This window comes from Lithobates pipiens, unplaced genomic scaffold, assembly GCF_037356315.1.
Source record: "Lithobates pipiens isolate NorthernLeopardFrog02 unplaced genomic scaffold, aLitPip1_a1.2 Scaffold_18, whole genome shotgun sequence".
NCBI classification, from domain to species: Eukaryota; Metazoa; Chordata; class Amphibia; order Anura; family Ranidae; genus Lithobates; species Lithobates pipiens.
Window position 1 is genome coordinate 202941730 of NW_027507758.1, and position 21513 is coordinate 202963242.

Consider the following 21513-nt stretch of genomic DNA (forward strand, 5'->3'; position numbering starts at 1 on the left):
GGCCTGGTTACATAGTCACGTCTATGCATTTTTTAGTGCTTATTCAGTTTTGCAGAAACACACTACAGTCCATTTAACATGGTTTCCTATGGGTCACACATGTTCACATCTGTGCATTTTATGGAAAGAGCCAGGGACTTTGTTCTGGTTTTTGGTTCCATAGACTCCAATGGATCAAAAACGTATATTGAAACACGCAAAATGCACCTGGAATATAATTTCCTTGCATTTTGCAGATTTACACTATAGTCCATTTAACATGGTTTCTTATGGAACATGTTCTGTAGTGCAAATCTGCAAAATGCAAAAAGCACTAAACTGCATAGGTGTGAATCCAGCCTTAATGCATTGCAATGCATGTCTTAAAACGCGAAAGTGATAACTAATAAATTTGGCATAACATAATGAAAAAAGCAAAAATATGTATGTGCATGTTTATCAATAGTCTGAGCTACTAATGTTCAGAAGTGCATGGATGCTTTTTGATGCTATGCTGTGCAATGCAGAATCCAAATTTTCTAAATCGCATTCCATTAACAAATATGATGGCTGATTGTAAAAGAAAAAAAAAAGAAACATTTTTTTATGTATATAATTTTTCTTTCTTTTTTTTTTTCTCATTCATATCATGTATTTACAATATTATTTCCTTAATAAACCAGTCAGTGGGCATAGGATAGTGCTTGGTAATAAATAATATGTTGCACATGCTTGAGCAAATGAAACAAAGAGAAAGTAGCTTAAACACAAAAAAAAAAAAAAAAAGAACAAAGTGTTAACACAAAAATCCCCCAGTGGAGTTTGTATGCAATCCTTAGAAACTAGAAACTATGAAAGTTTATCCTTGTTACTGTTGGTTCAGCAGGGTGTTCCTTCATCAGCTTTGAAATGTAAATAGTGTCTCATTCTAACAGGTGGAAATAAAGGAGGAGGTGAAAGGAGGAGTAGACATTTTCTGAATGTTTGTTTTAGTCACCATACTGTACACAGGTCAGGTAGTACACCTTAAATATATCTTCTTAGACTGCTACGTTATAGCTGTGTGTGCTGTAGTTTAACGCAAAAAGAAAAACCAAGAAGACATGCCATACATCTATCAAGGCTCGAAGCAAAGGGAACCCAGTTTCCCCCACACTGCCCTAACCACCCACTCATCTGGTAAAACATATGAGCAGCTCAAGCAAGAATGTCTTCAGAAAGGAACTTTGTTTGAAGATATTGATTTTCCTGCACATGACAGTTCCCTATTCTACAGTGAAAAACCAAACATCCCATTTGTATGGAAAAGACCTAAGGTAAGGGTTAACATTTAAATACGTATTATAAAATTGAAGTTTTTTTTTTTTATGGCAAATTAAAGTCTTCCTAACTAGAGTGAATGTCATCCACCTGTTACTTGAATATCTAAAGTGCTCTGGCAGAAGAATGCATGCTTGCCATGGATGGTCAGTACTTAGAGAGTGAGGTTAACACTATTGCGAATTAGATGCATTTTTTTCTCTGCATCCAATTCGCGTAGCAGGAGATTGTGACCGGCTCTCTATAGAGCCAGTTTACACATCTCTGCAGCGGGTCCAGTGCGAATTGCACACAAGTCCTGTGCATCTTTTGGTTCATTTCAGGTCTGAATTCAGACCACAATTTAGGGGGAAATCGGCCCTGAAATGATGAATGGAGACGCACCGGACTCCTGCTGTGAGCCTCTGTGTTCTCCAGTGTGAACCCAGCCTGAGATTCCATGGCATGTAGGCAGAGGTGGGATTTTCTGCAGGCGATACCAAACTAGTGTGTAAAACAAAAAGCTAACAAGAAAATGCAAATAAAAATTTAAGCAAAACCATTATGTATGAATATATCCATTCGTATCCAACTCTTAGTGATTCTAAGAGCCATGTCTCTGGGCACCATGTTTAATACATTGGAAAGTCTTTTATATAGAATTTTTTTGGTAAATTTTTATATTGGGTAGGTTGCAAGGTCTTTCCTCGAACCTCCCTTAGGCTGGGTTCACACTGCAGCGGTTTATGAGAACGGATGTGATTCGCACCGCACTGCAGTGCAAATCACATCCAATCTCTGTGCAATGCGAGTTCAGCCATACAGATAGTATGGCTGAATTCGCATCGCACACGGCCCAAACTCGCACAGGACCCTTTTTTTGGTCCGCAGCAGAATCGGATCGCATGGGTGTTCACACCATGCGATCCGATTCCTGTCCGAGTTTGCAGATCGCACTGTGATATGCGAACTGATCTGGGGGTGTCAACACCCATGTGATCCGATTCTGCTGCAGACCAAAAAAAGGGTCCTGTGTGAGTTTGGGTCGGGTGCGATGCGAATTCAGCCACACTATCTGTATGGCTAAACTCGCATCTTACAGAGATCGGATGTGATTTGCACTGCAGTGCGAATCACATCCGATTCTCGTCACCGCTGCAATGTGAACCCATCCAGGCTGCATTCACACCTGAGTGTAGTGTTTTCAAGCAGAAAATCGCGCAATTTCGCGGCGTTTTTTGCGGCATTTTTTCCGCGATTCACTGCGTTTTTTACCGCGATTTGCCGCGACTTTGTGCAGGGCAAAAGGTCACCAATGTTAAAAGAAGAAAAACGCCCAAATCTGCTCAATTCGAGCGACAAAAAAGGGTCCGGAACTTGTTTGAGCTTCAGGCGTTCGGCTTCAGGCGACATGGAGTGGAGATGTGAACCATCTCCATTGAAAGTAATACATTTTTTTCCCCTCCAGCGTTTTGTAGCTGCCTGAAGCCGAACGCTTGAAGTTCAAACAAGTTCCGGACCCTTTTTTGTCACTCGAATCGAGCAGACTTGGGCGTTTTTATTCTTTTAACATTGGTGACTTTTTGGCCAGCACAAAATTGCGCGATTTTCTGCTTGAAAACGCTACGCTCAGGTGTGAATGCAGCCTAATTGCTTGGGACCGGCACGCAGAAAGTGATAATGTGCATAACCAATAAGGCTGCATTCACACCTGGGTGTAGCTTTTTTTTTTTTGCGGCGTTTTTTGCTGCGTTTTTACCACGATTCGCGGCGCTTTTTACCGCGATTTGCCACGATTTTGTGCAGGGCTAAAGGTCACCAATGTTAACAGAAGAAAAACGCCCAAATCTGCTCAATTCGAGCGACAAAAAAGGGTCCGGAACTTGTTTGAGCTTCAGGCGTTCGGCTTCAGGCGACATGTAGTGGAGATGTGAACCATCTCCATTGAGAATAATAAAAATTTTCCCCTCTAGCGTTTTGTAGCTTCAGGCTTCAAGCTACAAAACGCTCAGGTGTGAATGGGGTCTTAAGGTGGCAGCAAATTAACCCACCAGCATGTCTTTGAAATGTAGAAGCAAACTAACGCAAACACAGGGAGAACATGCAGATAGTGATTTGGACCAAGGACCCCAGTGCTGCAAATCATATGTGCTAACCACTAAGCCATCCAAAACTACACTAAATGTGGCATTCACCAACCATTTAGTGGTGATGAATGTTCCTGGTAATATGTCTGAGGTTGGGTTCACATCTAAGCCGCATGCAGCTCACAGCAGTGGTCCCTGTTCTCTGTTTCATTTTTGCCTGAATTCGGCCCTGAAATGGAGCCAAAGAGGCATAGGACTTCTGTGCAATTTGCTCCACAGCTGCCCCAGGGATATGTGAACCGGCTCCATTGAGAGTCATGATCTCCTGTCATGTGAATTGGATGCAAGGAAACACGCATTCAATTCACACTAGTGTGAATTGGATGCAAGGAAACACGCATTCAATTCACACTAGTGTGAACCCAACCTTAAATTTGAACCAAAGTCTGCAATTTTTACTTCTCCTTCAATGGTCCAAGATGTTGACATCTACCTAGCTTCTTCGAGGTGCTGGTCTATGGCTGTCTTCATTGACCGGCGCAGGATGACATCACTCCTGTGCATGCAAAGAAGTTCAGTCATCCCGGCACACAGGATCTGTTCTAAGATGTAAACTGAACTGCGTAGGCTTTTTAGGTACCTCTGGAAGCCTGACTGAACTCCCTGCCTTTTTACTAGGACATTGCCTAGACATTCCCAGCTGTTACCCCAGACTATCACAAGATTGAGCTCGCAAATGTGGAGCTCAGAGATACTAGGTCAGGTGTGAAGAAGTTTAAATCAGAGAAACAGCTCCCTCCTGTGACAGTGGAGGTGAACAGTAACAGCTGGGAGTGTCTTAGCAAAGTCCTAGCAACAAAGCAGAATTGGGGGGGATGCCATTTTAGGAAGTTTTTCAGTCAGGCTTTGGGAGGTATAGAAATGGCCTACACCTATAGCAAGGGCGCAGTTGCACAGTTGGTATTTATCTGCAGATGTGCCTTAGCCGCATAAGCCATTTTTCTGGAAAAGGGTGAATTATGACTTTAAAATAGATAATTGTATTCCACAATTTTATAAAAAAATTGTGTTTTTTTTTATTTTTTTGGCATCTTCACAACAGTGGTACACATATATGTGGCCTCAAAGTGGGTAGGCCTTAACGCAGAGTGGCCGCATATATGTGTACCACAATGTAAACAAAGTTGTGCCGAGAGTGTGCACCCTGTGCACTCCTGGCACAGTTAAGCCCCATACACACTATCAGATTTTCTGCTGATTTTTTTGCTTCAGATTTACCAAAACCATATAATATGAGGTCAAACCCTAGGAGTTTCAATGTTTATGCAATCAGACAGGCCCTTGCACTACATGGTTTTGGTAAATCTGAAGACAAAAATGGTGGCAAACTGAAAGCTCCCGATCTCTACTTGCGATAGGGAGCTTTCCGATCATGTGACTGCTGTTATAGCCAATCACAGCGGTCACAGGATCAGAAACCCTGCCCCGCCTTCCAGCAGTAGAAACCTCTTAAAGTACCAGTAGGACCCAGTGTTAAGGGGGTTAAACTTGCCTTGACATATACTTTTCATTTATTGTTCTAGAACATGCTCACGTTTGCTGTTATACTGTATGCTAGCCCATGCACAGGCACGTAATTTCACAAAAATAATGCACATTTTCTTGTGCTCTTGCTGATCCTAAGCATTGGCGGATAACAAAGTAACTGAAAAGACCAGCTGATAGGTGAGGTTGGCCATATGTGAAGAAGTTGTTTCAAAAAGATTATTCACTCAAATTATTTCATTGTTGCAAAAGTGCAAATCCACTACAAAGTGCATGATATCAAGCTATGATTACTACCTCTGGGGTAGTGTCAACCATTGTAACTTTATATCGGCTGTATAAGAGAAGACTTTAAAACTTTGTGACTTGTTCTTTATACTGCCATAAATATGATGTCACACCCTGTATATGGTGTCATTGGCACACGATTGTGATCATGTTTATATTATGTGACTGTAATAATGTATGTGACCAGCCCTCATATATGAAGGTACCATATATACTAAACTACAGTGTGTTTCCTTAAATCAAGTGTTTATTTTGGTGTTGTGTATAGTTATATATATATAGAGTAGTGCAGATCAAAAGTTTGGCTTGATAGGTAATTTTACATTTATATGCTGGAAAGCAAGCTGCTTTTTTTTCTCATGTGTAGGAGATGCAGAAGTTTATTCGATATGGATTTGATATCACTCAGCAATAGATAAAGGCATATACGTCCATTAAAAAATGACTTGTGCCTAAATATGCCTGTAAACTGTTAAAGTGGATGTAAACCCACTCTCATCAATTAAAAAGTAAAAGTACTACCATATCTCTGAACTATAAGGATATACATGTCTGCTGCATGTATCCTTACCTTTCAAATGTCTCCCCTTATCTATTTGGTGCCCCCAAAAACTCCGGATTCAGTGGGCAGGACTGTTATCTGGCACTCAGTGGGCGGAGTTGTGATGCCAGCAGAGCCCCCGCCCACCTCTACACTCCCCTTGGCCAGAGCACATGAAATGAAATGTGAGACATCCACTCCTCCCCCACACAACACATCCTGTTGATAAAACTGAATGCTGCAACTGTAATTAGGTGACCAGAGAAACACACTGCACAAAAAAATAAATGAAATCACTGTAGCTACTCTTATGCCCAGCTCTCAGTAGATAAACCTTCCCTGGGTTAGTTGTCTGTGTTTAAAATTTCTGCTGCAACATATAGTTTTTTCCTGTGTATAACTTACACTGAACTTCTGCTATGATCTCCAACATCCAGTGAAAAGACAGGAAAGTAACCACATGACTTCAGCCTGCCAAGTCATGCTGAGGTGGGGAACATCCAATCCTTTCAGAGCTGCTGAAGAAAGGAGTGGGGGTGGGAATTAAAAAATAATGCATGTCTTAGGCTAGTGCACGAGATATGTAAATCACCTGTCAATCACAGCAAGGGGGAAGAACGGATAAAGTTTTCCAAGTTTGTCTGTATTATTTCACTGAAAAAAGATATGAGGATTGCTCAGAGCTAGATTAACTCTTTGTGGCAAGACTGGGCTGATGATCTGAAATTCCATACTCTATATTGTGCCAGACAAAAAAAAAATTGGGTTTAACCACTTGAGATCCGCGCTATAGTCAAATGACGGCTATAGCGCGGATCTCGAATGCCGGGACGACGTCTATTGACGTTGTCCCCTTTAAGGGCTCCCCGCGTGCTCCCGGGAGCGCGCATCGGGGAAAACCTGTCTTGGCCGTGTCCCCTGGACACAGCCAATCATAGATCGCTGTAAACAGCCAATCACAGCGGCAGTTTACAGAGCGATCGCCGCCTCCAATGGGTGATGATCTCAAATGTAAACAAATTAGATCATCACCCATTGCCGAATCTGTCTCCTCACACAGAGATAGCGTGTGAGGAGAGAGATACCGTGAGTGAAAAAAAAAGTGTTTTGTGCCATCTGTGCCCGCCAGTGCCCATATCTACCCTGCCAGTGCCCATATCTACCCTGCCAGTGCCCCTATCTACCCCGCCAGTGCCCACCTGTGGCCACCTGTGCACCATCTGTGCAACGACAGTGCCCATCTGTGCACCGCCAGTGCCAATTGGTGCCCATCTGTACCAATCGGTGCCCATCTGTGCCGCCTCAGTGCCCATCTGTGCCGCCTCAGTGCCCATCTGTGCCGCCTCAGCAGTGCCCATCTGTGCCCATCTGCTGCCTCATCAGTGCACATCTGCAATAAATCTGTCCAATAAATCAGTGCCCATCTGTGCCGATTCAGCAGTGCCCATCTGTGCCGACTCAGCAGTGCCCATCTGTGCCGACTCAGCAGTGCCCATCTGTGCCGCCTCAGTAGTGCCCATCTGTGCCCATCTGCCGCCTCATCAGTGCACATCTGTGCAATAAATCAGTGCACATCTGTGCCGACCCATCAGTGCTCATTTGTGCCGCCTCAAAAGCGCCCATCTGTGCCACCTCAAAAGCGCCCATCTGTGCCAGCTCAAAAGCACCCATCTGTGCCAGCTCAAAAGCGCCCATCTGTGCCACCTAAACAGTGCACATCTGTACAATCAGTGCACATCTGTGCCGACTCATCAGTGCCCATCTGTGCCACCTCTGTGCTGCTTCAACAGTACACATCTGTGCCACCTCATCAGTGCACATCTGTGCCACCTCATCAGTGCCCATCAGTGCAGGCTTAACCAGCAACCATGGCTAAACGAGTCTTTTCCGCCGAGGAGGCGTACCAAATTCTTTCCACAGCCGACGAGAGCAACAGGGAGCTCTCCTCTTCAGATTCCTTTTCAGATTCGGATTCTGAAGCCGACGTAAATTATGAGCCAGTCCTCAGCAGTGAAACACTGACTGAATCCGAGGAGGAAGATATCCGGCCCATCAAACGAAGGCGTTCTAGTGAGGCAGTGCCGTCCACCAGCACCGCAGTGCCGTCCACCAGCACCGCAGTGCCTCGGCAAGAAAGGCCAAGTACCAGTGGGGTGTCATCTCAGCCCCAAAGGGTTAGGAGCCATGCCGGCCTTCCCTATGCCCTTCAGAACCCCTTGTGGCTTCCTCCTAATTCAGGAGAGGCCAATGTTCCCCCTTTCACTGCCCAGCCAGGAGTCCAGGTGGACATGGAGAATTTTACCCCAATAGATTTTTTAATTTAATTTTTACGGAGGATATGTTGTCGTCAATTGTGGCCCAGTGCAACCTGTATGCACAACAATTTATTTTGAAAAATCCGACATCTTATTATGCCCGTCCCTACGAATGGAGAGACCTAACGGTGGAGGAGTTCAAGGTTTTTTTAGGCCTTACATTTAACATGGGACTCAACAAAAAAAAAATCAATTGCGTACCTATTGGTCAACCCACCCCCTCCACCACTCACCGCTCTTCTCCGCAGTAATGCCCAGAACCAGGTATCAGATGATCCTGAGGTTCTTACATTTCAGCGACAATTCCCAGTGCCTTCCACGAAATGATCCAAATTACGACAGGCTTTACAAAATTCGACCAATACTTAATTGTTTTTCAGTAACATTCCCCAAATTGTTTACCCCGGACCAACACATATGTGTGGATGAGTCCCTTATTAAATTTAGCGGCAGGCTTAAAATGAAGCAATTTATGCCCAGCAAAAGGGCCCGCTATGGGGTGAAGGTCTACAAATTATGCGACCGAGCCACAGGGTACACATATTCATTCATAGTGTACGAAGGGAAGGACACCCAGCTGCAGCCCCCTAATTGTCCGGACTACTTGGGATCCAGCGGAAAAGTTGTTTGGGACCTCATATACCCCCTATTGGATAAAGGCTACCACCTGTATGTAGTTAACTTCTACACATCTCTGCCCCTGTTCCACAACCTTCACCGGAAGAAGACGCCAGCATGTGGCACCGTAAAAAGGAATCGGAAGGGCTGAAAGTCTGAGAAACGAGGTTCTGGCAGTGAAGTGGAGGGACAGAAGGGATGTGTATATGTTGTCTTCTATCCACAATGATACCTTCGTGGAAATCCCCAGAAGGAATGGCCCCGTAAAGAAACCAAAATGCATTTACGAATACAATTTGTTCATGGGGGAGTCGACTTCAACGACCAAATGATGGAACCATATCTTGTCACAAGACGGACATACCATTGGTACAAAAAAGTAGCAATTTATTTTTTTCAATTGGCCATTTACAATTCCTATGTCATTTACCGCAACTCCACCCAAAACCCCAAACGTTTCTTTGGCTACCAGGAGGAAGTTTTCACTGCCCTTATTTTCCCAAACGGCCCACCAGAAAATATCCGATCAGACGTTATTAGTCGACTCTCCGAGCGCCACTTTCCCGATAAAATCCCTCCCAAACCAACAGGCCAAAGACGTCAAAAAAGATGTAAGGTGTGTACCAGAGCAGGAGTCAGAAGAGACACATCTTATTATTGTGCACAATGTCCTTCCCAACCAGGCCTCTGCATAGGCGACTGTTTTCGGCGTTACCATACTTCAATAAATTTTTAGTGAAGTACGGTAAACATAATCCTCAGTTCCTGCCTTCATACACCTTCACACCCCTTATGCCACTGCCTGCTCTGTAACTGACCCTGGCTTGTTATTTGACCACTCTTATGCCTGCCGATTCTGTACATACCTCTGCCTGATCTGGAACTGACCCTGGACTGTTATTCGACCATGCTTCTGCCTAACGATTCTGTACATACCTCTGCCTGATCTGGAACTGATCTTGGACTGTTTGACCACGATATTTGCCTGCCTCTTGGACTGATCTTTGTATTCTTCAACTGGACTAGTGGGATTTAACATGGGGTCTCACATATGTGAGGGGCTCCAGTATAGTTTTTCTGGAAGAAGAAAACAATTTTCTTTGTTTTCTTATTCCTAGATTAGGGTCTGGAGACTCGGAGGCTTCAGAGAGATTTGGGAGGGAGAAGCCTCTACCCCTATCCCCATTCTGTCCTGAACGAGGCTCTACTTCTGTCTGCTGCCTGTAGGACATACTGCCGTCATGCCACACTGACCACACCACAAGGAGCTGCCTACTACCAGGACCAATATTTTTGACACTGTTGACATCTCTGCACTGACCCTGGACTGTAATATGGACAGTATCCCTGCCTGCTGCCTGAAAAACTGTGTTCGCTGTTGCTGACCAAGTCCCTGCCTGCTGCCTGGACCAGTGATATCCTAATGTGGACAACTGCGCTTCTCAAACCACAGGTAATCTTTTCTTTACCCTTTGCTCAGCATAATGTATTTGGGGGTGTAATTCTTGGTATGTGCAGGCTATGTGTCCCTGGAACGCCGACGGTGTTCTTGCATGTTACGCCTCTGTATGTGGCCAGGCTGTGTAAACGTCTCACACATGTGGTATTGCCATACTCAGGAGGAGTAGTAGAATGTATTTTGGGGTGTTATTTTTGCTATGTAAATGCTATGTGTTGGAAATATCTTATAAACGGACAACTTTGTGTAAAAAAAAAAAAATGCGTTTTCATTTTTTTCCACATTTTCCGAAAACTTCTGGAAAAAAATGAACCATTGAAAAGACTCATTATACCTCGTAGATTATACGTTGGGGTGTTAGGTTTCCAAAATGGGGTCATTTTCTGGACGTTTCCATTGCCCTGGTGTTCCAGGGCCTTCAAAACTGTAATAGGTGGTTGAGAAATGAAATGTGTAATTTATGCTCCTAGAATGCCTGAAGGTGCTACTTCAAAATTAGGCCTCTGTATGTGGTCAGGCTGTGTAAAAGTCTCACACATGTGGTATCGTTATACTCAGGAGGAGTAGGAGTATGTATTTTGGGGTGTTATTTGTGGTATGCACATTCCGTGTGGGAGAAATAAGCTATTACAATGAAAATGTTGTGAAAAAAATAAAAAAATCTTAATTTTGCTAAGAATTGTGGGAAAAAATGACAACTTAAAATAACTCACTATGCCTCTTACTAAATACATTGGAATGTCTACTTTCCAAAAAGGGGTCATTTGGGGGGCATTTGTACTTTTCTGGCTTGTTAGGGTCTCAAGAATGGAGATAGGCCTTTAGTACATCAGATGTGATCTTTTTTTGCAAATCTTTATGATTTGCACCATAGCTTGTAGACTCTATAAATTTCACACAGATCATATAATATGCAATAATTTGGGTTATTTTTTACCAAAGATGTGTAGTAGTATAAATTGTGGCCAAAATTTATGAAGAAAAATTGATAATTTGCTACATTTTGTCACAGAAACGAAGAAAAATTAATTTTTTTTCAAAATTTTCGGTCTTTTTTCATTTATAGCGCAGAAAATAAAAAACCGAGAGGTGATCAAATACCACCAAAAGAAATCTCTATTGGTATGAAGAAAAAGACAAAAAAATAATTTGGTTACAGTGTTGTACGACTGAGTAATTGTCATTCAAAATGTGAGAGCACTGAAAGCTGAAAATTGGTCTGGGACTGAGGGGGGTTTAAGTGCCCAGTAAGCAAGTGGCTAAATCCACTTTAATCTGGCACTTCAATCCATCAGTTGTCTGGTCTAATCGCTGTCAGAATATATACTGAATGTATGACCAAATCTGAAAGATGGCAAGCCATTTCATGTCATAATAATACAAATGAAAGTTTTAGCTAATATAGTACCTTCTTTAATTATTTATTTGAAGTAATCGGCAGAGCAGAAGTGGGAAAAGTCACTGGTAATTCAGAATTACAGATTCCTAGTATGTGGGTGGTATTTCAGGGTTTGAAGCACAATGAGATTATGGAACGAATGTTCGTTCTTTTTTTTTTTTTCTTTTTTTTTCTTGCATGATAGTCTTCATTTCAAAAATGAAGAGGTTACTAATTCCAAAAAATATTATTATTGAGGGTTGATAACTTGGATAGGGATGGGAGGTTATCGGTTGCCTACTGGACTGCAGCAAATCTTTCAGCAAAACTTCAGGGGCATCTTCCTTTATACACATATATACAGTCTCCTTCATTTTCATCTTGCACACACTTGTTTGCGCCAGCTGAATCACTTCAATGATCTGACATGCTTTCAGTCAGATTAGCAATAGCCCATTACAGGCAGGAACTTGTAGCCCCTCTTTGTGTAGCACAGTTGCAGTGAAACAACTTGTAACTTCTCCTCTGTAGCCACTGATCCCAACACCACCTCTTCACACACTGCCAACCCACCTGATTGCAGCTGCCCCTTTCACTAGCCCTCCAGGCTAACTCTTCTCCAGCCCACCTGGCTGAATCTTCACCAGTCCACCAGACTGTCTCTCAGCCACTTCGGCCCCAGAAGAATTTACCCCCTTCCTGACCAGAGCACTTTTCGCAATTCGGCACTGTGTCGCTTTAACTGACAATTGCGCTGTCGTGTGACATGGCTCCCAAACAAAATTGACGTCCTTTTTTTTCCCACAAATAGAGGTTTCTTTTGGTGGTATTTGATCACCCTGCGGTTTTTATTTTTTTGCGCTATAAACAAAAAATGCATCGCATAATTTTTTACTTTCTGCTATGATAAATATCCCCTAAAAATATATAAATAAACTATTTTTTTTTCCTCAGTTTAGGCCAATATGTATTCTTCTACATATTTTTGGTAAAAAAAAACGCAATAAGTGATTACTGATTGGTTTGTGCAAAAGTTATAGCATTTACAAAATAGGGGATAGTTTCATTCAACCTACCCAAAAGTGTACATAAAAAAACACAGGTTTTTAAAATACTTTATTAGACAGCTTCGGGGGTCTTCTCGCCGGACTCCTCCGCTATCTTCTGCTCTTTTACTAGCGGAGGAGCCTGGCTTTCTCTTTTAATCGCCGCCGCCATCCAGGGGTCTTCTTCCTACTTCGGGGGTCTTGTCCTGCTCTTCGGGGGCTTGTCCCGCTCTTCGGTTCTTCTTGCTGGGCCTCCGCTTTCTTCTTCCAGCTCTCTAACTAGCGTTGGCCTGGTCTTGTCGCCGCCACCACCTTCTTCTTCCTTCCGATGTTGACACAACGCTCTCTCCAGCCTTAATGGCAGGGGCATGTTGTGCGGCGACTTATATAGGTACAAGGGGCTGGGTCACCAGGTGATGTCACATGGTGACCCCGCCCCTTGTGATGTCACAGTGCCAGCATCCTCCGGGACTGTGACATCACAGTCTCTGGGACCCCGAAGAGCGGGACAAGACCCCCGAAGTCGGAAGAAGACCCGCGGACGGCAGTGGCCAGGCTCCTCCACTAGTAAAAGAACAGAAGATAGCGGAGGAGTCCGGTGAGAAGACCCCCGGCGATGGAAAAAGATGTCCGGAGCTGTCTAATAAAGTATTTAAAAAATCTGTGTTGTGTTTTTTTTTTTTTTATGTACACTTTTTTCCCTCAGGGGAATGGGTAGGTGTACATCGTACCCCATACTCATGCACAGAATCCTGGATTCCGCCCGCAGACCTGGACAACCAACGGCCAGGGTTGTCGGGAAGAGGCCCTTGTCCTCATCAACATGGGGACAAGGTGCTTTGGGGTGGGGGGGCCGCAGGGCCCCCTTCCCCAAAGCACCCCCCATGTTGAGGGCACGTGGCCTGGTATGGCTCAGGATGGGGGGGGCGCTCGCTCATCCCCACCCCCTTTCCTGACCGGCCGGGCTGTGTGCTCAGATAAGGATTTGCTATGGACTTTGGGGGGGACCAAGTCCGCCGGATAATACACAGCATAAGAGGTTGTTTTAATGAAAGCAAAAATTTGCCTTGCTGTAAAAAAATTGACGCCCCTGTCACACAGTTGTGCAAAAATTGGTCTTTGGATGTTAATGCAGTGGAGGCCCGTCCATAGGGGGCACCCGGGCGCCGCCCCCCCCTCCCATGTAGTAAAAAAAAAACAAAAAAAGTAAAAAAAAAAATTACCTTCCCTATGTGCACTGGCGGAAGCGCCACGTCTATGCAATCACAAGATTGCAGACGAGGCACTTAATTTGGCAAAAAAAGAGCGCTCTGTGGCACAGCGGATCGCACCACCGCTTCCGGCGCGATCGACTGGCCGAGCAAGTGCACAGACTTGCACTTGAGTGAGCGGTGGGTGGTGCTTCCGATGTCACTCAAGGAAGTGACGTTGGCACGGCACTTCTCTGTTCTGTCCAGCCTGAGAGGATCAGGTAAGGGGCTGCCGCATGGCAGCTTACAAATTCTCCATTATTCATTCAGCGCCGCCGCCGGTACCCCCTCCACATCCACAGGGTTACTATGGTGGTCGCACTCGGCAGCATACACCCCCCCCAGAAGCTTTTTTTTTTAAAAAGGGTTATTAATAATAACCCTTTTTTTAAATCTTGTCTAAGGGGGGAGTATGCTACCGACCACCGATAATAACCCTTATTTTTAAAATCTTGTTTAATGGGGTGGGGGGGGGGGTTAGGGGGGGTTAATGCTGTCGATCACCGATATTAACCCTTTTTTTTTTAAATCTTGTTTAGCGGGGGGCAGTTATGGGGGTAATGCGGCCGACCACCGATAATAACCCTTTTTTTTTAAATCTTGTTTGGGGGGTATGCTGCTGACCATCGATAATAACTTATTATCGGTGTTTGGCAGCATACCCCCCAACAAGATAAAAAAAAAGGGTTATTATCGGTGGTCGGCAGCATACCCCCCCCAACAAGATTTGCATGTTGTAGATATGTGCGATTTGCATGTTGTAGATATGTGCGATTTACAGGTTGTAGATATGTGCGATTTACAGGTTGTAGATATGTGCGATTTACAGGTTGTAGATATGTGCGACTTACAGAATGCAGATATGCGTGATTTACATGTTGCAGAATGCAGATATGGGCAATTTACAGAATGCAGATATGTGCGATTTACAGGTTGTAGATATGTGCAACTTACAGGTTGTAGATATGTGTGATTTACAGAATGCAGAAATGCGTGATTTACATGTTGCAGAATGCAGATATGGGCAATTTACAGAATGTAGATATGTGCGATTTACAGGTTGCAGAATGCAAATATGTGCGATTTACAGGTTGCAGAAAAGGTGCCTGATGTGGGTATACACAAGATAGGCATGATTCATCTGCTTTAGTAGAGCCCTGTATATAATGTGCAGCCTTGTATATGATGTGCAGAGCCCAGTGTATAATGTGCAGCCTGGTATATAATGTTGATTCGGTAAGGGGTGTGGCTTGTGAGAGGTGGGAGGGGCCACATCTGAGGGGGCATGGTCTTGCGCCCCCCCTCCTAAAACTTCACCAGCCGCCACTGTGTTAATGCCAGGACTGCAACTGCAACTGAAACCATGAGTATCCCCTGAGTGGGTTTAAGTAACTAGCACACATTTGATCACTGTGCAGATACCTGGTGTCAATATTTCAAGTATGCATTCTTTTGACAGTACTACTGAGCAGGTAAAAACTGCTGCCAAGTTTAAAATGAATGGGAATGATTACCTGGTCGGTGCTAAATGCTTACCATCATGGTTTTCCTGCTGCCTTCAGTTTATAGTGCATGCAAACTTTGAATTGACACTTGGTTGGCTACAGACCACATTGCTGCACAGATTATTTAACGTGCTTGTTGTCCTGGCAACACATGTATGCCATCAGTTCCATGTGACCTCTTTAATGGTGCTTGTGCGTGTTCCATAACTGGTAGCAAACCTACTTCTTGATTGATCAGTCAGGGCCGGACTGGCTTACCGGGATACCGGAGATTTCCCGGTAGGCCGCCTGCAATGGGGCTGCTTTTAGTTGCAGCTGCATTGGTGCTCTCTACTGTGGATCACAGCCCTGGCTGGCTCTGTGTTCGGCAGCCGCTCTGTAACATGGCCCCGCCCCCCCGACCAGCTCATGTGATAGGCGGAACGTTGGTTCTATCTACTATCACATGAGGCGGTCTGGGGGGGGCGGGGGCCATGTTACAGAGCGGCCGCCAAACCCAGAGCCAGCCAGCGCTGTGATCAAGAGGAGGAGATGCCGCCTGTACAGCCAGCCGTGTGTGCCTGGATAGGAGGATCAGCAGGGGGCTGCATATAGAGGAAATGAGCTTTCTATATTCCTCCATGCAGCCGCTGAATGCTTGCAGGAGGGAGAGGAGAATCAAGCATTCAGTGGCTGCATGGAGGAATATAGAAAGCTCATTTCCTCTGTATGCAGCCCCCCTGCTGATCCTCCTATCCAACTTATTTTACTGCCCCCCAGTTCACCTCATGCTCCCTGCCCCCCCAGTGCTCTCCTCCCCACCACACTCTCTGGCCCCCCACCCACAGTTCTCTCCACCCCTGTTCTTTCTGCCCCCCCAACCTGCTCTCCAGTTCTCCTCATCCTTCTCTAGCCACCATCCCAGTGCTGTTCACCCCCCCCCACAGTGCTGTTCACCACCCCCCACAGTGCCTTGCACCTCCCCAGTGCTCCCCCAGTGCTCTTCTCCCCCATGTCCCCCCCCCCCACAGTTCTCTCCACCCCTGTTCTTTCTGCCCCCCCAACCTACTCTCCAGTTCTCCCCATCCTTCTCTAGCCACCATCCCAGTGCTCTTCATCCCCCCAGTGCTCTTCACCCCCACCCCCTAGTGCTCTTCTCCCCTCTGTTCTCCCCCCCCAGTGCTCTCCACCCCATGCTCTCCACTCCCCCCAGTGCTCTCCCCTCTGTTCTCCCCCCAGTGCGCTCTCCACACCCCCGTGCGCTCTCCACCCCCCCAGTGCTCCTCCCCATGCTCTTCTTCCCCCTGCCCCCCGTGCTCTCCACCCCAGCGCTCTCCCCCCTGTTCTTCCCCCCCTCCCAGTGCTCTCCTCCCCCTGTTTCCCCCCCTGTTCTCCCCCCATGCTCTCTACTCCCCCAGTGCTCCCCCCTCTTCTTTCCCTCCAGTGCTCTTCACTCCCCCCTGTTCTACCCCCTAGTGCTCTCTACTCCCCCCAGTGCTCTCCCCCCTGTTCTTTCCCCCACTGCAGTGCTCTTCACTCCCCCCAGTGCTCTCCTCGCCTGTTCTTCCCCCTCAGTGCTCTCTACTCCCCCCAGTGCTCTCTGCCCTTGTGCTCTCCCCCCTGTTCTTTCTCACCTCCCCAGTGCTCTCCAGCTCTCCCCATCACTCTCCAGCCCCCACCCCAGTGCTCTCCATCCCTCCATTCTCCCCTCCCCTGTTCTTTATTGCCCCCTGGTGCTCTCAAGCTCCACCCATCTCTCTCCAGCCCCCCCAGTGCTCTCTATCCTCCGTGCTCTCCACTCCTGTTCTTTTTGGCTCCCCCACAGCACTCTCCACTCCCCACCCCTGTACTCTCCACTCCTCCCTGCATTTTGCCCCCACCCATGTGCTCTCCAATCCTGCCAATGCTCTCCACCTCCCATAATGCTCTCCAATCCCCCGTGCTTTTCCCCCTGTTCTTTCTGGCCCCACTGGTGCTCTCAAGCTCTCACCCCTACTCTTTGTACCCCCCCAGTACTTTCCAGCCCCCATGCTCTCCACCCCTGTTTTTCTGCCCCCCCCCCCCAGTGCTCTTTGCCACCCCGCACTCTTAGCCTCCTCAGTGCTCTCAGCCTACCATGCTCTCCACCCCTGTTCTTTTTGGCCCCCCCAGTACTCTCAAGTTTCCCCCTAGCACTCTCTGCTCCCCACCCCTGTGATCTCCACTACCCCCTGCTCTTTACCCCCACGTGTTCTCCAATCCCGCCAGTACTCTCTGCTCCCCTTCTCTCCAGCTCCCACTCAGTACTCTCCACTTTCCCATGACCAGAGGACAGGCTGACTGGGGCCGGAAAATGGGGACGGCTGAAGGTGCAGGTGGCCAGGAACCACTCTATCTCACAGCAAACATATCCTCTGGAAGGAGCACTGTCCTCATCCAAAACGAGAACAGACCCTGTCTGCTGCTGGCTGTCATGGATATCCTGCTGGCATGCAAGGTACCGTACCGAGCGTCAACAACACACCTTCCCACAGACAGGGACTGCAGGCTGGGACATGGGGCACAGGAGGGGCTGCATTCATGGGCTCAGTGAGGCTGAATTCATGGGCACAGTAAAACTGTATTTGACGGGCACAGTGAGGCTGCAATAATGGGCACAGTGAGGCTGCAATAGTGGGCACGGTGAGGCCGCATTTGTGGGCACAGTGAGACTGCATTCACAGGAAGAGTAAAGCTGCATTTGGTGGGCACCGGCCCCCCTTAGTGTATTCTTTCTGTGGAAGGTGGTCCCCCCCCCACGTTCTGAGTTCCTGGGGTCCCCCTTGATGATTGTCCACTTACCACTTTTAATGGAATTTGCATATATATCTCCCTATGTGATTTCATATCTATATATAATACACTCTTCATCAAATGTACTTTAAAATATATGGTTTTCCCTTTCATGAACAAGAAAATAATGACGTTATGCTGTAGGGTTGGTATGACATTTTTTCCAGGGCTGGTTTTTATTCCCAGTCCAGCCCTATTGATCACTCCATCTCTACACTGAAGAATTCACCTTAGCGATCCATCTCACTAGCAGTTATCACCGTATGATTGTATTCACTCTGTATACAGGGAAAATCGAGAGCCTGGAGACAAAAACTCAGCGTGTGCCCCAGGGATTTCCCAGAACCCTCTCTGACCCTATAAATCTCCTAAATTGTTACACTGTGCTTGTTTGCTGGCTGTCCCACTTTTGTGGTGGTTGTATACTCATTTTTTTTAACTTTTACCTACAGGAAAGCCTATAATAAGGCTTACATGTAGGTAAAAAAAATATCTCCTAAACCTATGTCTCCTATGTCTCCTATGCCTTTTGCTTTGCAGGTGGTAAAAAAATAAAAATAAAAAATTAGCGGGTTTACTACCGCTTTAAGATGTGTGGATATATTAAAATGGTTGTGATCCTGGGCATGTGTTTTTAAACTAGACAATGTTGTCTCTTTTTTAGGACCATATTGCAATGACCTATTGTTTATGCCTTTTCACTGAAGTTTTTATTTTTATTTTTTTACTCATCTGCAAAGGAAAAGGCATAATGAGCTAGTATGCATCGCATACTAGCTCAATATGAAATACTTACCTTAGAACGAGGCCCCGACATCTGGCCCAATCCACGCCGAGGGAGCTGACATGTTCCCTTGGCGTTTTTTTGTGTATCAAGGCTCCGGCACTGTGAGTGGCCGTAACCGCGATATCGTCACTTTCCGGCAGGGTCGATTTCTTTCCGGCAGGGTCCGGCGTCTGCTGGACTTTCAGCCTGCGCCGCTGCAGTCAGCGGCCCATTGCGAGGGGAATATCTCCTAAACTGTACAGGTTTAGGAGATATTTTTTACCTACAGGTAAGCCTTATTATAGGCTTTCCTGTACGTAAAAATCATAAAAATGACTATACAACCAATTTAACCTCCTAGAGGAAGTCTTGATGAAAGCAAGAATTGGCCTTGCTGTAAAAAAATAAAAATTTGATGCCTCTGTCACACAGTTGTGGAAAAATTGGTCTTTGGGTGTTAGTGCCTTCACCCCGTAACCTCCTAGAGGTAGTCTTTTTGAAAGCAAGAATTGGCCTTGCTGTAAATAAATTATTTTGATGCACCTGTCAAACAGGTGTGGAAAAATGGGTCCTTTTGTGTTAAATGTGCCCATAAAACCTATACCAAAAAACTACTTCAAGATAAAATCAACACCCACAAAGCTAGGCAGCCTAGACAGTCTTGCCGAGATTTGCAATCCCAATAACACTTTATTATCAACATCGGTATCAGAGGCTTGATAGCTGTTGCTAATCCAGGGCTGATTCATTTTTACAAATGTCAGCCAGTCAATGGAGTCAGTGGACTGGTGCGGTCATTTATCTGTCACAAAACCTCTGGCAGCACTGAATTCCCATTTGGATAGCATGCTGGAGGCACGGCAGCCCAGCAGCTCAATTGCATACTGGGCAAGTTCTGGCCAGTGGTCTATTCTCATGACCCAGAAACCCAGTGTATTGTCTACTGGAAAGCTCTCAATGTCTGTTTTTTTTCCCCCTAGATAATCTTCCACCATTTGGTACAGTTGTTGCCGAAGGGATGTTGAAGCTGACAACCATGGGCGCCAAGGACTACATTTTTTTTTAAATGCATCACTGAGGTGGCCCCCTTCTCCACCGCTACTCCTTTGACCAACAGAAGCCTCAAAAGGAGGTTTTTTGCACAAGACTGTAACTTACCAGAGTGTGGAAAGGCATTACATAAACTCTTCTTTAAAGTGTCCTCAAGATTCTTCATCTTTTGCTCCCTCTGTGAGGACTGGATGAGTTTCGAGACTGTTACATATAGTTACATAGTTAGTAAGGTTGAATAAAGACACCAGTCCATCTAGTTCAACCTGAGTGAGTGTCTACAATTGTCCCTATCCCTGTACATTGCACACTCACATCGGTCCCTACCCTCAAGGAGCCCACAATCCAAGGTCCCCATTTATATACTAGGACCAATTTTGGACAGAAGGCAATTAACCTACCTGCATGTCTTTGGATTGTGGGAGGAAACCGGACCTTCCCTTGTAAAGGTGGTCAAGGAGGGTTGCCAATCAATAATGATCTTTCTCTTTGATGCACAAATTTTTGGGTCCTTTTCCAGGCTTTAACCACTTGCTTACTGGGCACTTAAACCCCCCTCAGTCCCAGACCAATTTTCAGCTTTCAGCGCTGATGCACTTTGAATGACAATTGCGCGGGCATACAACACTGTACCCAAATGAAATTTTTATCATTTTTTTCCCGCAAATAGAGCTTTCTTTTGGTGGTATTTAATTACAGCTCGGAGTTTTATTTTTTGCTAAACAAACAAAAAAATGCAAAAAAATAAATAAAAAATCATGTTTTAATAGTTTGTTATAAAATTTTGCAAACGGGTCATTTTTCTCCTTCATTGAAGTGCGCTGATTAGGCGGCACTGATAGGCTGCACTGGTGGGCACTGATGGGCTGCATTGGTGGGCACTGATGGGCTGCATTGGTGGGCACTGATGGGCTGCATTGGTGGGCACTGATGGGCTGCATTGGTGGGCACTGATGGGCTGCACTGGTGGGCACTGATAGGCTGCACTGGTGGGCACTGATAGGCATAGTTAAGGCGGCACTAATAGGCACAGATAAGGTGGCACCGATGGGCACATATAAGGCGGCACTGATGGGCAAAGATGGGCACAGATAAGATGGCACGGATGGGTGCCACGGATGGGTGGCACGGATGGGCACTGATAGGTACCACTGATAGATGGGACTGATGGGCACTGATAGGTGGCACTGATAGGTGGCTCTGATAGGTGGCACTGCTGGGCACTGATGGGCGGCACTGCTGGGCACTGATGGGCGGCACTGCTGGGCACTGCTGGGCGGCACTGGGGTGCAGCACCTTTGAGGCAGATTGTGGGCACTGCTGGGTGGCACTGTGGGCAGTGCTGGGTGGCACTGTGGGCACTGCTGGGTGGCACTATGGGCACTGCTGGGTGGCACTGATGGGGGGCACTTACTTTTAATAAGTGGGGCACTGCAGGGGGCAGGTGGGCACTGGCAGGGGGCAGGTGGTCGCTAGCAGGGCTGGCCGTGATCGGGGCTGATGTCCCGATCACGGCCGCCGGTGATCGGCTTTTTTTTTTTCTCCTCGCGCTGTCAGCGCGAGAAAGAATAATAGCCGATTACCGGCTCCGTTATAT

General features: G+C 46.1%; 1 protein-coding gene across 1 annotated transcript in view; it reads left to right on the forward strand.

The window, feature by feature from the left end:
• Window positions 1-964: 964 nt before the first annotated feature.
• Window positions 965-21513, forward strand: part of CAPN9 (calpain 9) — a 1247204-nt gene continuing 1226655 nt past the window's right edge. Inside the window, exon 1 of the mRNA XM_077486535.1 lies at window positions 965-1295. Coding sequence (XP_077342661.1) covers window positions 1083-1295 — 213 coding nt within the window. The 5' untranslated portion in view covers window positions 965-1082. The remainder of the gene's footprint in view (window positions 1296-21513) is intronic.